Source organism: Eubalaena glacialis, chromosome 6, assembly GCF_028564815.1.
Source record: "Eubalaena glacialis isolate mEubGla1 chromosome 6, mEubGla1.1.hap2.+ XY, whole genome shotgun sequence".
Lineage (NCBI taxonomy): Eukaryota > Metazoa > Chordata > Mammalia > Artiodactyla > Balaenidae > Eubalaena > Eubalaena glacialis.
In genome coordinates this window covers 97,430,103-97,448,293 of record NC_083721.1, presented here as the reverse complement: position 1 = coordinate 97,448,293, position 18,191 = coordinate 97,430,103, and the positions used below count along the sequence as shown (strand labels likewise).

Below are 18,191 nucleotides of genomic sequence, written 5' to 3'. Positions count from 1 at the left end.
CAGGTTTTCTGACTCATATTTTGGCATGCAGGGTGCTTTCCTATACCATGAGAGCTTGTTAATTTGGGTTACTCTACAGTAATAATGCCTTGGCAGTTTTTCCAGTCAGTGATTCTTAAAAATAAAGGGGGGGGGGAAGAAAGAAAGAAAGAAAGATACTCTAGTAAGGGATAGACCACACACTCTTTAAACAAAAACATACAAGTCTTTTTAAAAACTGACTGGCTGATAGCCAAGTGCCTGAGAGTGCTGTGTAAGGAATAAGGAAGTAGAACAAAAATTACAAACAGAATGCTTTTTTTTTCTTAAAAAGGAAGTAAGAAAACTAAATAGTAGCCTCCTAGCCACCTGCATTTCACTTTGTCTAAGTTGTGAAATCAAAGAACAAATATCATGTTTATTTTTAAGTTTCAAATGGCAAGTACCATTTCAGACAGTGTCTACTAATGAATGCCAAACCCATGAGGGCAAGGCGATCAGTAGCCAACTCTGCAAGAAGTCCCTTCCTTTCCACAACTGATATGTCTCTCCTCTATTTTCCGCTTTGCTCTGCTGACCTGAACCAGATGCCCTCAACTGTTTGCATTATCTTCTCTGTCAATCCCATCTCAACATGAGTAATTCCCTTTCATTTTAAAGCCTTGGCCAATTCTGTCGTCTCACACCTCAAGCCCCACACTCCATAAAGGAACTTACTCCTTTAGCCCTATTACCGGAAGCTCTCTCCCTACTGACACTAAGAGTCACCAAAGAAAACCACATCTGCCAAGAAAAGCCATTTAACTCTCAACCACTCCTTAGTGCCCCCACTAGGAGGTTACACAGGGTCTCTGGCCCAGAGTACTCCCTAAAACCAAAGCCCATTTGAGACCCACTGCTGCCATGTGACTGATCAGAATCAATCAGGTATATCTACAGAGAGACATGGTACACAGACATTAAAAGGCTGATTATATCTGTATTCAATGGCATGAAAATATCTTTATGACCCACTGCTGAGTGAAAAAACTGTAGAATAACATGTAGAATATAATCCACTTATACAATTACATACAAATATCTGTGTGTATGTATATATACATTCCACACATGTGAAAAACATGTTGAGAGAAAGATGTCTGCACTGTATACACACACAATAATGCATACTCATAAATTTGTATCTGATTATATTTGATATGGAAATATATACATACACACACACACCTGGAAGAACAGTCACCAAAATGCTAAAGGCGAATAATGCCTACTAGGGGTAAAATTTGGGAATGATTTATATTTTCTTTTTCAAAGTTTTTGTCTTTTCTATGTAGGTATTAACTTTAGAATCAGAGAGGAAATGATATTTTCCTTTTTTTATATTTACTTCAGTATATTGTTTTGTTTTTATCACATTAAAGCAGCATATAAATTTTCTTGCCTCATTATTCAGTGGGAATTTATGTAATTCAAATATCTAGAAGTGTAAAATATTATACAGAAATTTCAAATAATAATATCTAACCATGAAGGATGTCCTTTTTAAGCGACCACATATTTTTAACAATGAAATGTAATAAAATGCCTACTTATTTATTACAGAAAATCATTATTTCTACTTTCTGCAATACAAGCTGTAAAAACAACAGCAAAACAATCAAACAAAAAACAACTTCACAACCTCCCAATTGTGTTCAGATATTGACACCCTAAAAAGAAATTTGCAATGCAGAAACAATTAAAATATTGGAAATAACTGTCCAGCAACAAAGATAGTTATATAAGACCAACTGCAGCCACACTGTGCACAGCAGCTCAAGTGAGTGAGATAGAAAGCTCTGAAGACACACTGTTAAGTGTAAAAACAAAATGCAGAATACCTATGTGTGTTTATAGTGTGTTAAAAAAAAATTGTGTATTAAACACATAGGCACACATTTCTTTATACTATGTATGTCCTTAATGCACAGGTAAAGATCTGAAGGGATATCCAGCAAACTGAGAAGACAGAAGGACTGAAGGGGAAAGGAGGCTGAAGGTGACAACACTTTTTTACTTTATCTGTACTATGGGAATATTTTATAAGAATGCAGTAAAACTGCTCATGACCAGACAAATACGCAGGCTACAGTTTTATTTTAAACTGCTATTAAGCTTTGAAATAGGTTTCTAACAATCCTTGAAAACAATGAGTTTTAAAACTTAAAATACATCCTAATATTAATAATAGAGGATAAGCACCTTGGTTTTAGGCAAGTAATTTTCCCTCAGATAAATTCATAATGAATTCATTTGATATGTAGTTGATCTGATTTAGACATTTTTAGAGAAAACTGATCATTTATAAGGTTCTTGATCTAAAAACAATCTCATTGACCTAATAAGTATATTCTCAGGAAATTTTTTTTAAAGAGAATTACTAGATATAAAGATACATAACATTCAATGCAGGTTTACTTATAATAGCAAAAAAAGGGAAAAATTAAAAGTGCCAGCAAGAGGAAAACAGGTTTTTTTTAAAAGGTAGAATATTATGTTGCCATTAAAAATCATGTTTATAAAACAATAAATACTGAAGATAATGGTCTGAGCACACCCATTTGCTTCTCCCTCCTACTAAAACTCACTGAAATAGCAGTTAATACAATAACAAAAAAGACTGGGGGAAACAAACATACAAATTTAGACTGTGGGACACTCCATAAGATAAGTGACCTGAGCTCTTTAAAAAAAAAGGGTGGGGGGGAGATCTTTTTATATTAAAGGAAAATAGGACATCCACATGCAATGTGTGATCCTTAATTAAATCCTGGGAAAAGGTATTTTGGAGACTACTGAGGGAATCCAAATATGGGGCATATATTAGATATTGTGTTCATATTAAATTTCTTAGGTGTGACATGGTACTGTGGTGATATAAGACAATCTCCCTCTTGGATAACACATGCTAAGTACTTGGGACTGAAGTGTCACGATGCCTTCAACTTATAAAAATAAAAGGTCAGAAAAACAGTGTAAATAGAGAGGAACTTAACAATTGTTATAGATAGCTACATGAAGGGTACACAAGGGTCAATGCTTACTCTTTCCATTTTTCTGTGGGTTTAAATGTTTTTTCCAAAAAAAACTTGGGGGATTAAAAGAACAACATTAAACAAAAAGAAAACACACATACAGCAAAGAGAGAGAGATAAGGGTACCATCTGCATTTCTGTAAGACCTAAAGATGAGATCATACTGAAGGAGAAAACAGAGAGAAGGAAGCTCTCTGTAGTCCAGAATACAGGAAGAAACAGACCAGAGTGGATTTAGTTAGACTCAGAATTTAGAGGTATGAAAGCAGAAGTAAGAAGTGGGGCTAAAAATTGAAGGATTATCTACAGGTCTGTCTAGAAAACAGACTCACCAGTCATAATCCCACCCCTCTCCCACACAAAACCGGTATCGAGACCTAGAAAGAAAGGACACTTCTCTTTAAAAGTCTAAAAACTGCCAAGGAAACGCTAGGTTTCTAGAGTGGGTACTGGTACCTTGAAGTAAAACCCTCCTTATTCCGAAACTGCTGGCTCACCAGCCTAATGGCCAGCTTCTAACCTGCACACCTTCAATTCTAAACCTGCCAAAGATATATCCTTACCACTGTCATCACCACTACTATTCCCACATGCAAATACAGAAATCTTAATCGGCCTTTCCACTAAGGAAAGAGGTCTGCTAGGGAACAACCTATCTTCAAAGCAATGGAAGAAACCCATGTTGATTACTTTATATAATCATTTACTCTTAAATATAAGCAGAAAACCAAGCATTTTAAGGGAAAACTCCTTTCTCTTATAAGAGGAAAACCAGCAGCATGAAAAAAAAGACCAAGATAGTTTCTAAGGAACATAAATTATTTAGGAAACAGAAAAAAAAGAGTTTTAAAATCTGATAAGTATCACAACAGAGATCTAAAATATTTCAGCCATAACAGAAAAATAGGATTCCAAGGGAAAAGAATAAGAAAATTCTCTTAGAAATTTGAAATACAAAGGCTGAACTAAAATTTTCTTTTAAATGTAAAAAGAAAGGGTTAAAAAAAAAGGGCAAGGAAATATGTCACAACAGAATAAAAAGATAAAGACAGAAAATGAGTAAAAAGCTAAAAGAAGTAAAGGATCAATCCAGAAAGACCAATATCCAACTAAGGAGCTCCAGAAAAAGAGAACAGAGAAGAATAGAAGGAAATAAATTTTTGTTAAAACTTTTTTAGTTTCATACACATGAACACTAAGTTTCACACTAAGAGAGTCCAAAAAGTGTCCTGAGCTCAATGACATCTAGAGAGCCTCATGAAACTCCAGAGAAGCTAAAGAAAACAGGCAAACTGAAAAGACTGAAGAGAAAAAGTACCAATTAGTGATAATAAGACAAAATCAGCCTTTTCTTTGGTAATACTAAAATTTTGAAAACAATGGTTTCAAGTTTCCTAAGAAAAGTCATTTTCAATATAAAATTTACATACAAATAATCATTAAAAAGATATGGGGAGGGAATTTTTAGGCCTACAAAGATTCCAAATTTATTTTCCACGTACCCTTCACAAGCAAGTTATTAGAAGATAACTCCAGTAAAACAAAACTCCTATCACAGTGTCCTTTGACTATTTGCATGTCTGTAGACTATATCCACTGTACTCTAAGACCTTTGTTCACTTTGGATTCTTGACACCTAACACCAAGCCTGGCACCAGGTAGGCATTCAATAAGAAAATATTGGCACAGATTATCCTCAGGAGTGTGGGAGACTAGCACAGAATCCCATGCAGGAATCCGTGAAACGAAGCTCTGCTATTTCAGGATCATGAGCTCAGGATGAGTCTTCTTCTCTGCAAAAGCCACGTATTTTTTAAAGCTCAGCTTAAGTCCCGTACAAAAAGCCTTCTTCAACTACTCCAATCCCCAAAGATCTCTTTTCTGTCAACTGCCATGGAATTTATCACTTGATTATATACTGTTATGTTGGTCACTGTTTGACCTGTCTAGGCACAGTTCTTCAAATGTCTATTACTGTCTCTGAGGGAAGGGACTTTGACTCATGTGTACCCCCAGGGCAACTAGCACAGTGTGGGACAATAGGTAAACCTGATTAACTGGCTGCCTGCTCGTAACTAACAACAAATGAATCTCATCACTGAGGTCAGGACTTAGACTCTCTTCTATAATGCAATTTCAGGCAATCAGAATATATCCTAAAATGATTCTTTGCACTGAAGATAAACCACTTTCGGTACCAAGATAACCAAGAATTAAAATTAATACGATGTATTACATATTCTAGTTGATGATTATAATTAAACTTCATCTTTCAACAAATATTTATTACACACCTACTATGTGATAGGCTAAGTCCCTGACAGAATCTTAGATTAACATCTAAACCACTGGTTCTCAAAATTTTTTTTTTTAATAGAACCCTTTCTTCACACACCGTCTTATTCAGAACTCCCAGATTCAAACAGATCACAGAACTGTTCTGTCTAAAGTTTAAGGTAAGGGTGCTTCCCTGGTGGCACAGTGGTTAAGAATCCACCTGCCAATGCAGGGGACACGGGTTCCATCCCTGGTCCAGGAAGATCCCACATGCCGCGGAGCAGCTAAGCCCGTGCGCCACAACCACTGAAGCCCGCGCGCCCTAGAGCCTGTGCTCCACAACAAGAGAAGCCACCGCAATGAGAAGCCCAAGCACTGCAACGAAGAGTAGCCCCTGCTCGCCGCAACTAGAGAAAGCCCAAGCGCAGCAATGAAGACCCAATGCAGCCAACAATAAAAAAATTTTTAAATAAATAAATAAAGTTTAAGGTAAGGCTCAGAGCCCTATCTATCTTAGTCTGCTCAGGCTGCCATAACAAGGTGCCACAGACTGGGTAGCTCAAACAACAGAAATTTATTTCCCACAGTTCTAGTGGCTACGAAGTCCAGGACCAAGGTGCCAGCCAATTCAGTTTCTGGTGCAAGCTCTCTGCTGGCTTGCAGATGGCCACCTTCTCACCTCTCAGCAGATAGAGGGAGATCTCTGGTGTCTCTCCTCTGATAAAGGTCTACTCGATCAGAGCTCCACACTTAGGACCTCTTTTAACCTTAACCACCTCCTTAAAGGCCCTGTTTCTAATACAGTCACGTGCGGGTTTAAGGCTTCAACATATGAATTTGGGAGGGATGCAACTTAGTGCATAGCACCATCTATTGAACCTTCTCCTTGATCTAGACCCAGGGACATATGGATGAAAAGACTAAAAACCATCTAATTAGACAACTTAATTTTACATAAAAGAAAACTGAGGTGTAAGGAGGTTAAATGACTTGCCCTAAGTCACACCACCAGCCAGTCACAGAACTAAGACTAGAAGCCAGGTAGGTCCCTTATGTCCTCCTTTCTACCAAACTTCCTCTCATAATATTCTACAATTGGTAGTAAAGTCACCATGTACTTTTGTGACTTGAATTGTCAATGAGATGCACAAGACATCACTAATCACCAGACCTGCCACATGAACTCCAAACTCATATATCCAACGTCTACTCTACATCTATAGGTGGGTGTCTAACATACATCATGTTGAAAACCAAACTCCTGATTTTCTTCTCCAACACCTGCTTTAGCAGATTCTTCCAGGTGTTCAGGCCAAAATACTACAGTTATCGGTGACTCTACCTTCCCTCATATCTTTTATTCAATCCCTCAGCACATACTGTTAGGTCTATTTTCAAAACATCCTCATTTCTTTTTTTTTTGGCCACACCGTGAGGCATGTGGGAATCTTAGTTTCCCAGCCAGCGATCGAACCCATGCCCCCTGCATTGGGAGCGCAGAGTCTTAACCACTGGACCGCCAGGGAAGTCCCCAAACATCCAAATTTCTATAATAAAACACTGGAGAAAAAAAAATTCAGAATCTGGCTAACCACTTTTTACCACATCTACTGTCACCATCAGGGTCCAAGCCCCCAGTATCTCTCTCTTGGATTACAGGAACCACTTAACTGGTCTCCCTGCTTCTATCACTGCCCCCTAGAACTTACTCTCAACATTATAGCTAAGTTAAAGCCTGTGTGAGATCATGTCACATCCCTACTAAAACAGCTTTCCAGTAGCTTCCCAACTCATGCAGAGTAAAACCCAAGGGTTTAATAATCTCCTCGTGATTAGATTACAATTACCTCTCTGAAGTCATCTCTAAACATACTCCCACTCTCTCATTCCACTCCAGCCACACTACCCTCCTCTCTGTTCCTTAAGCATGTTTGCCTCCCTCACCCTCCTTCAAATGCCATTTTTATTAGCAATGCTTTCCCTTACCACCCTAATTAAAAGAGCAAATTCCCTCATCCCATTCCCCTTCCTTGCTTTATTTTTCTCTATAGAACTTACCACCATCTGACATATTATATACTAGTTTACCTACTATCTATCCATCCCTAGCTCCATAAAGACAAGAGATTTTATCTGCTGTGTTGCTGTATTCCCAGCACCTAGAACAGTGTTTAAATGCTCAATAAATATTTGTTGAATAAATGAGTGAATGTATGAATGAATAAAGTCATAAAACTAACTGGGCTTCAAAAGCTCATCTTGGGACTTTCCTGGTGGTCCAGCGTTCAAGATTCTGCACTCCCAAGCAGCGGGAACGGGTTCAATCCCTGGTGGGGGAACTAAGTTCCCACATGCCATGGCCCAAAAAAGAAAGAAAGCTCATTTTGTCTGGCACCAGAGCCAGAAAGCAAGCTATCAAAAATAAGGTTTTTCCTTCTTGACAGAATAGTACAGTGAATTAAAGTCAAAACATCTGGGATTAATGTAGATTCTAGGGCCAAAACACAACAAAGAAAGGGAAAGGGAATGAGATACAAACAGCCCTTGAGTCATTTATAGACTTATGACTGCAATTTCTAGCCACATAATCCTTACCAGCTGAAAATGCCCAAAGACTTAGAAGAGAAAGATATAGAATGATCGCTTACACTAAAACAAACAAATAAAATTAACCACAGGCCTATCTATTTACATTTATGTATAGAAATGTACAGTAATAAGATAGGAAAGCTTCACATAAAACTTTGTCAGGGCAAAAGGGACTACAGAAATGGGATGTCACTTTTACTCTATATTGTCTGTACTGTCAGTATCTTAGACAACAAGAGTATATTCACGTTTTATTTAGACAAAATGAAGCTCTTCAACCTACTTCCTCAAAGATAACCACTGATTAAGTTTGTTGTGTATTACAGATTTTCTTCCTACATAACCAGACAGATATATAGATATAAATTTTTAAAAATAAGTTAAATGATAGGAATTCTGTTCCCAGGAAAGTGGAATAGACATGCTTTTCCCGACTCCTCCCCCTAAGTATAACTAAAAATCCCGAATGTTACATATAAAATAAACGTAAGAGGATCCTAAAAGGTGGAGAAAAGCAGACTCCAGGCCCCAGTGAATGATGTGGTTGCAAGCTCCCTGGGTTTCCTTTTTAAATCTCATATAACCCAAACATAAAGGTGAACAAGTCAGTAACCCAGAAACAGCAATGAGTACAGACCAAAAGAAAAAGCTCCAATGGGCTGCTCTTTCTAGCCAAGGATCAGAAAAGGGACAGCCTAGCAACACAGAAAACTTTTAGGCAATAATTGCTCTACTCCAGCCAAACGCCACAGGAAACACTATGGCCCCATCCACATCAGCAAAGACCTAGGCTTCTACCCTTGCCAGGCTGTAATGAGGCACCCCGATCACACAAATCCTTCCAACAGGTTAGTGTCAGAGAAGGCCAGGTAGAGAGCCAAGACTTTCATAGCAGCCAAGCAGTAAAAGACCACGAACAACAACCCACGCCATCCCTGTAGTATCAGTGGAGACCACGTGGGGAGCAGTAACGCAGCATTCCTATCCCTCCGAGCCAGAGGCACCTCAGTAGAGGCCTAGTGAGCCAGAACTCATGCTCACTCAGCAATTACAAGGAGCATCCCTCAGGTATCAATGGAAACCAAATGGGGAACCTGGACTTCTACCCCCAAATGGCAGTAAGGATGTGGCAAACGCTCTCTTTCAGAAGCCAGCCAAAACAGAAAATTTAAATGAGATTCACAGTCTCATAACATAATACTCAATATGTCCAGGTTTCAATCAAAAATCACTCATTGTACCAAGAACCAGAAAGACCTCAAGCTGAACGAAAAAGACAATCCATAAATAGATGCCAACACCAAGATGAAAGAAGTATTTTAATTATCTGACAAAGATTTTAAAGCAGTAGTCATAAAAATGCTTTGAACAAGCAATTATGAGCCCACTTGAAACAAATGAAAAGATAAACTCTCAGCAAAAGAAACAAGATACAAAGAAAAACCAAATGGCAATTTTAGAACTGAAAAACAGAATAACCTATTAAATAAGTTAAATGAGATGATATATTCTTGCTTTTTTCACCTAATAACTAATGAAAACCTCAGTCTCTTTATATACACACACATAACATCTTTAAGCAGCTATAGTATTCCACTGCATGAATTACCTATCTGTTAACTAATCCTCAATTAGTGAACATTTGTACTGTTTATAATTTTCTACCATTACAAACCATGCATATTTGCATAATTATCTATGTCATAATTATCTCTCATATTTAGTCAATGACATCACTAAAAATTAGAGTGCTATGTGAAAAGGCACGCATAGTTTAAATTTTCATACACATTGTCAAATAACCCTCCAGAAAAGTTGTACCAATTATTATACATTCCCACCAATAGTGTATGAGTGTACCATACTTGCCAACAACTGTTACTGTCTCAATGTTTTTCCCTGTTTTCTAATTTGACAAGTGAAAATAGAACATTATTGCTGTTTTTACATACATTTCTTTATTACTAATATGGTTAATACATTTTCATGTGTTTAAAAGCCAAAAGTAGTCTTTCTTTTGAAAATTACCAATGCAGGTCTTTTGTGTATTCTCATTGTTTATCTTACTAATATAACAGAGCCCTTGGTATTTCACAAATATAAGCTGGGTGACATATATGGGGCAAATATATTTTCAACCATTTTGCTGGTTTTTAACTTTGTTGATTTTTTTTTTGCATAAGAGTTTTTAACTGGTTTAGATTTCATTTTAGCAAATCAAATTTAACTAAATCTTAGTCTCACTAAATTGAAGTACAAAGACATCAACCTAAAGACTCAGTCCCAACTAGTTTTAGAGACAATCAATCATACACACACACACACACAACAAAAACAAAAAAAACCCACCACTCTCACTACCGGTAAGAGTCTAGAATTAGCCTTTCTGTTCTCATGACAGTAAAGAAGAGGATGCTGGCACCACTAATTATCTATACATTCAATTAACAATGGTCTCCTCCACATACACAGTTTCACCAGGTGTATGATTGGACTTTTTACTTCGTTTTTTAAAATACAATATTCCATTTCCCCATTGGCATTCCACTCCTACTCTGAACCCCAACCTATCTGGCTGGTGACTTGACAACCTACCTTGTAGCCCTCTTATCTACTGGAGGCTGGACCCTTCCCTCATGTCATTCACTGTTACTGGAAACCTATTTCAAAATAACCAAAACTCTGAAAACCAGCAGACTGCCACCTGACGGCTCATTATTATCACTACCTAGAGATTTCTGCTACCATGCTCTGCCCCTCTTTTGGAGACTGACCTAAATTTACTAAGCTACCTTGAGTATCATAATTTGGACTGCAAGCCCACTCACTTGATCTACTGCTCAGCTGGGATAGAAAACAAAACAAATGCTATGTATTATTCCCTTGTTTTTTCTAGACATCTATTCTCCCTACTTCTTTTCCCCCACCAGCCAGTCACAGGTTCTGGCATTCTTCATCATACAAGGCTACCTGGTTTATGACAAGTAGCACTAGCAATTTCATAAAAAATAAGCACAATCACTGGAACTGTGATTGTAAGTCACATACATAAAATCATAATGAAACAAAAATGGTTTAAAAGAATACCTTTTAATAATGTGAAGGGAAAAAAATTCAGGCCACATATCTCTACACATATATACCCTAATGCCATTCCAGTACTTCATAGAATAAAGAATTTATCTATAATTTTTTTAGCCAGTTTACCAGTCCTTTCCATAACTACCACCGTATTAGTTAACGATATTATCTGACATCAATATCCGAAACTATAGCATTAATGCTTAGGGCTAAATTACATTACTTAAATTTTTCATTTTCTTCAGTCTAACATTTTCAAGTCGTTAAGTAATTTCTTTCTTAACTAATTTTATTCACATTCCAGGATACTTCCATGCTAAAATGTAATTTTTTAATTAAAAATATCAGCTCAATAGCCCAAAAATAACTGTACGCTCATCATACATGTACTTAGTAAAGATCACAACCTTAGCTAAAGAAATACAGCACAAGTTCATCTTCAATTCCTCAGCAATCTATAAACTATACTCCATTAGAGTCAATTTTACAAAGCTTCAAAGTATTACCATCCTGGATCAGGAAAAAACAGCTAAAGAGGACATTATTAGGTTAACTCAACGGTTCTCAACAAGGGGCAATTTGGCCCCTCAGGAAACATCTGGCAGTGCCTGCAGACATTTTTGGCTGTCACACTGGGGAAAGGAGGAGGGCATAGCCTACTGGTATCTAAGCTAGGCATGCTGCTTAATGTCCTATAACGCACAGGATAGCCCCCTACAAGAATTATCTGGGCCATAATGTCTATAGTGATGAGGCTGAGAAATATGGGACAACTGATGAAATCTGTATATGAACGGCACTGTATCAATGCTAAATTTCCTGAATTCGATCCACTTCATGTGGCTTCATAAAAGAATGACTTTGTTCCTAGGAAGTACATATCAAAGTTATTTAGGAGTAAAGGAACATGTCTCAACTTACCCACAAATGGTTCAGAAAAAGGTAACTGTATATATGTAGATAGAAAGAATGCATGATAAAGCAATGAGCCAAAATGCTAACAACTGGTGAATCTGAGTAAAGGGTAGACAGAAATTTATTTTATTATTCTTGCAATTTGAAATTATATCAAAATAAAAAGTTAAACAAGTATTATCACACCTGTAAATTTCTTTTAACTGGGATACTCTGCACAATTTCCCAGTATATATGTGCAATATAACAAATCACCTTTCTTTTACTCCTTTCTCAAAATAAATAACACTATCTTGAATGGATACTTGTAAATTTGACCCACATAACTCAAGTAAGCATAAACTGAAAAGTAAAATTTCTAAAACGTGAATTGCACAGAAAAAGCTAGAAACATTTAGATGTCTACCAAGGACATGACATCCTTTAGTATATCACAGTAAAAGTATGACTTAATTCCCTGAATTATATATTTCATGCTTTCAATGCACACTGAAAACTGCAATCATTCAGAATCACAGAAGATGTGAACACAGTCAGTGGGAAAACATACATAAGAAATAATACAAAAACTTTTTTAAGACTCAGATTTTCATAAGTTTGACATTAGTTCCAAATTCTTGAAATGTACCATTCTTGTTTCTAGACACTTGTTATTTCAATAATATTCAACAGATAAACAATAACAGTTTTGTAAATATTAACAGTTCACTTCTGGAAAGCAATAATTTAAAATTTTAAAACCAGGAAAAAATTTCGGGCACTTACAGATGTCTGGGACATACTTGACTGCTGTGTGACACTTCCTGTGGGGGATGTAGGTGGTCTTCCACTGGACAAACTTGCCTAAAATAATAAAACCTTTACAATATGTCTATAAAAGCCTGAAGTTAAAAACTTTCTGGTACCAGGATACCATAAAACCACAATAAAAGTCAAAACATCTATTTTACAGTTATTTTACAGTCAACATGGATTAAGCTTTAGCCAAACAGATTAAAAAGAAAAGAAAACACTGAACAGTGAAAACAGAAGACCCAAAGGCTAATCTTATTTTAATAGCCACAGTTATTGTCAGTTTTACTCTACAGGTCTCAGTCTTCTTTGAAGTGAAATCACTACTCCAATGTTATGAAAAAGAAATTGGAGCTATATCAAGTACCAGTGGGTTTCGGTTTCCTTACTCGTATCATGTACACGACGTTATTTAAAATTACACTACCGAGAAGAAGTAACAGCTGGGGATGTGCTTATAACAGAAATAAACCTTTTTTCAGGTTCAGTCAACTGAGATTCTCCTCCGGTGAGGACATTTAAGATTAAATCTCACATATAGTTTTATTTAAATAAACAGTGCAATAATAATGAAGATCTTTTTAAAAACATAAGCATTTAATCATAAAATCATCCTGTTAGCAGCAGGAATCATGAGTGGATTTTAGAAAAGTGCACATACATATTTTTATACAGAACATTCCTGGAGGGATACATATTAAACTGTTAGTGGCCACCTCTGAAGAGTGGAAAATAGCAAGGGATGTGGAAAAGGAATACCTCTATACTTTACCTCTTATGGTCAATTTTATACTGTTTGTTTTTTTTTTTAATGAGTGTAACTTACTTACATAATTTAAAAAACCTTTTTTGTTAAAATGTAGGTAAGATTCATGTAACCCTAACTATTCACTGCTGTACCTAAAATTTTACACACAAAGCCATGACATTAGTATAGCATTTCTGCAATGTAGATAAAAAGCAGAGGGACAAAAGTTAGCAGTAGAGTAACACATAAAACACATTCATTTGTTTTTAAACTAACCTCAATTTGGCAGCCTATTATACTTCCTTAAGAAAAAATAATCACAGGACACCTGAAAACTCTAAAATAATACCCAACATATTTATTTTCAGGAATTATCTGCAGGTCATGTCAACTTTGGCCTCATAAGTTCTTAATTCATTTCCGTCTCACCTGAACAGCAGCAAGGCTCTGAAGCTGGGAGCTGCTTAAGTGCTGCTGCTGGAGAGCTGCTGTGTGCAGCATTAAGTGCTGCTGCTGGGCGGCATACATTTGCTGTAGATACTGAGCAGCTGAGCTGGGAGGGCGGTGCAATGCCTGTTGAATTACCTGTGATAAGTCAATTGAACCAATGTCAAACCATAAACTTAACCATAAAATAAAGTATTAAAAAAGCAGCAGTTTAAAATTTCACTACTTTAAGAGAATGGACTTGAGGACACGGGGAGGGGGAAGGGTAAGCTGGACGAAGTAAGCTGGGACGAAGTGAGAGAGTAACACTGACACATACACACTACCAAATGTAAAACAGATAGCTAGTGGGAAGCAGCCGCATAGCACAGGGAGATCAGCTCGGTGCTTTGTGACCACCCAGAGGGGTGGGATAGGGAGGGTGGGAGGGAGATGTAAGAGGGAGGGGATATGGGGATATATGTATACGTATAGCTGATTCACTTTGTTACACAGCAGCAACTAACACAACATTGTGAAGCAATTATACTCCAATAAAGATGTTAAAAAATAAACTAAAATTTCACTACTTGAATATTCAATGTCATCAAACTTATTAACATAGTTCTCTCCTAGTTACATGTCACTAGGATTCACTAATCTGTACAAATTAAAGTTACCCAGTAGAGGCAATTCACAAAAGGAAAAAGTGCTAAGTAAGCATTTGAAAAGATCTTCAATCTCACTAGTAGTCAAAACTTACAAATTAAGACACTATTTTCCAACCTTCCAATGGATAAAGATTTAAAAGACTACTACTACTACTGGAGAAACAGATACTCTCATACACTGTTAGTAAGAATGTAAATTGGTATAACCATTTTGGATAAAACTTGGTAGAATTTGCAGCTTGCGTAGAGAGGATATGTATACCCTGCAAGCATTACGAATATCAATGTAGATCAGTGCCATCCAATACAGCAGCCACGAGCCACAAGTATCTACTGAGCACTTACAAGGTGGCTAGTGCAACTAAGGAACTAAGTTTTTAATTTTATTGAATTTTAATTATAATTTAAATATAAAATAGCCACATGCAGCTAGTAGCTATTGAACAGAGCAGATACATCTATTAACAAAAAAATTCCCAAATATATCATTAGGTGAAAAAGCAGGTTACTAAATAGTGTATAGAGTAAGATACCATTTATATTAAAATATTTTAAAGAATATTCAGGAAAACATTAAAAGACTACTGACGGGTAGCTAGATTAGAAGTGACTTTTACCTTCTCATTTGTATTTTTCTTTAAATGTCTGAAAATACTTAGCTTCATTATATTAATAACCACTTAAAATTATAAAGCTATATTTTAAGAAAATTACTAATCACTTTTTTAAATGTTTTAAAATGTTTTTTAAATGTCAGATTCAACTGTTTCAAAACAGAATAAAACTGTTCTTACTAAAAAAAAAATTCCTGAAAAAGTGTTAATGACTGTGACTATTTATAAGTAAAATGAAAACTATGAACCTGAACTTCATAAATCGATAAATGTAGAAAAGCAAGTATTCTAATAAGAGAAAATCCTTTATCTGTCCAAATGGTAAGTCAGACTATACCAGTACTCTGCAAACACATCCTAAAGTCACATCATGCCCATGATGACTCTGAAACAGCACCTGAAATCTCAGCATCAAACCAGAGTTTTCAAAGAGCTAAGGGAGTAGTAGAGCCATAATCCTACAGCTTGAGCTGTGTCAGAGGTGTCTGAGTCAGGACACCTTTATCACAAAGCTATGAATCTCTTTATCCAAATTCCAAGAAAGCATATTTCCTTGTGTTTTTTACCTTCATGTGTTCATATCTCAATTCCCCAACAAAAGACTGCTATACCTACTGCAGACTCCTGTCACAAAACCAATGTAGGCTTTTGACAACTAGTTGCAGGGGACTGTAGATCTGCACTGTGATTTAGAATCACAACAACATGTCTTTTTCGTCAGGTAAATCTATATATGTTCTTCTAATTCCATAACAAAATTCTAAAATCAAACTGAAATAAAAAATGAATAAACTATTTGGCACATATTTCTGTCAGAGTATAGTAATTTTTTTCTATTGTCAGCACAGTCTTTCATTACGATTCAATACTATACTCATGGGAGAGAGACTCTTTAAATGCAAGCTAAAGATACAGCACATTGTTCTTATTTTGTTCCTCTAAAGGAGCAAGGAGGGGGAAGAGGATTCTCAGGACTGAAAAAGAAAGCTGAAAGGTATTAAAGAACTACTTAGGTAGTTCAATAAATATTGATTTGATTACATTTTAAGGGAAGCAATTCTATGATCTCATAAGAATTAGAGTTAGTGCTATTTGTGAGATGTATCTATATCTACACATCTTCAATAACGCTTTTTTTATTAACACTTCCAGCTTAGGTAAAGCTAGAGAACAAAATGGCATTTAAAATGTCACATCATCTGTATGCTCAAGCTCTAGATACTCTTCCCTATATCCCTTGCCTCAGAGAAAGGTGAAAAACATTAAAAACACACTCTCCATTCCAGTTTGAATTTTTACTGAACTGACTGGGTCTCCAACAACTCTGATTCTACTCCACAGTAACTTCAGAATCCTAAGCCACAGAACAGCTAAATAGCCAGTACACTGGGATCTCCACTCTAGAAAAGTGTATCAGGGAGATGAATGACTACATCATAAACAGGTAAGTTTTTTTCAGGGTGGAGTGCAATTTTGCAGATTTGAGAGAGAAAACAGGTATAATGGAAAAAATAAGAACTCATGGAATGGTTAAGGGCACAACTCAACATCAGTCTTTTTTTTTTTTTTTTTTTTTTTTTGGTTGCGCTGGGTCTTAGCCGTGGCATGCAGGATCTTCCCTGCGGTATGCGGACCTCTTAGTCGCAGCATGCATGTGGGATCTAGTTCCCCGACCAGGGGTCGAACCTGGGCCCCTTGCATTGGGAGCACGGAGTCTTACCCACTGGACACCAGCGAAGTCCCAAGGGCACAACTCTAAAGCTAGAGTACCAACTAGTTATGTGAGTTTAGGAAAGTTATTTAGCCAATTTACAACATCAGTTTTCCCACCTGTTAAATGGAGAAAATCCATGTAAAGAATTTATCAAATGCTTGGCACATAGCACGTGTTCAATATATATTAGCTATTATTGTTTACTGAGTATATATAATGTGCCCCACACAATTCTAGATGCTTCCTTTAATCCTCATAACTAACTAAGCAGGTGGTCTCATCCTCATTTTTCAGTTTCCTGAGGCTCAAGGAGATTATGCCTCTCACCCAAGGCTACATATCTACTAATGATAAAGAAAATGGAATTCAAAGAGCACATCAGATTGCAATGCCCATGCCCTTTTCATGCTATACCATATTGCCTCAACCTCCATTACTATAAAGGTTAACCAGGTAAACTTTATTTTCCCAACTAAGTGAAGAGCCTAAGACTTTTCCTAATTAAATATTCCCTTCCTCCTCTGCCGCTTAGAGCTCTTGAATGGATCCTCCTGTTTAGGGTTCTTAGGCCACTTGGGTTTAAAATGAACCTCTTAACATATCTACAGAGCTGAATAGATCTGAATAGACCCTAAGTCCATATTTTGGGTTCAAATGTAAAATAACCAGAAAAACCTAGAGCCATTCTTCATGTTGGGGCTCTTGGTTGAGTTTCTCAACGTTGTAGGAGTACCTAGAGACCTTCCAATTATAATTTTCCCAACATATTGTTTTATAAGCTACACGCTGACAAATGTAGGCCTTCTCAATAGAATGATTATTAAATAACTCTGTTGGTTGTTCCAAACGTGAACAATTCTAACTGTACTCATTTAGAGGGTGTCATGTAACTCATTTGAGGACATGAAACAAGAGATTCATCTGGCTTAAGCAAAAAGTAATGGCATCCTCAGTCTTAGCCTACGCATCGTGGTAACTGAAATACCTGTACAGCATGTCGGTCTGAGCCACTATAGACAGAGATCTGTGGTTGCTGCATTCGAGAGGAGGAAGTGGTGATGGTGGTCGTGGTGGTGCTACTGGCTGTTGTCGATACCGAAGATGTTCCAGGGTTTGGTTCACTATCCATAGCTGTACTGTGGTCCTTAAACCTAGCAGATAACACAAAGGATTTATACTGGCAAAAGCGTTATCTTATGGCGTTTAAAGAATAATTATTCCAAGAAATAATCAGCAACAGTCTAAATTTCTAAGAAGGCCCTCACTAAACACAGAGAGCACACAGTCACCATAAACACGTGCCAGGGAAAA

At 36.7% G+C, this 18,191-nt stretch overlaps 1 protein-coding gene across 7 annotated transcripts in view; it reads right to left on the bottom strand.

Moving 5' to 3' along the window:
• PHC3 (polyhomeotic homolog 3) overlaps nucleotides 1-18,191 on the bottom strand; it is an 85,069-nt gene that overhangs the window by 64,463 nt on the left and 2,415 nt on the right. For all 7 annotated transcript variants that reach the window (XR_009701348.1, XM_061194482.1, XM_061194486.1 and 4 more), the window contains exons 2-4: nucleotides 17,866-18,031; nucleotides 13,885-14,040; nucleotides 12,681-12,758 (exon numbers count right to left, since the gene is read on the bottom strand). Coding sequence is in view for 6 of the 7 variants with exons in the window: in XM_061194482.1 (XP_061050465.1) it covers nucleotides 12,681-12,758; nucleotides 13,885-14,040; nucleotides 17,866-18,031 (400 nt within the window). In the remaining variant the exon portion in view is untranslated. The remainder of the gene's footprint in view (nucleotides 1-12,680; nucleotides 12,759-13,884; nucleotides 14,041-17,865; nucleotides 18,032-18,191) is intronic.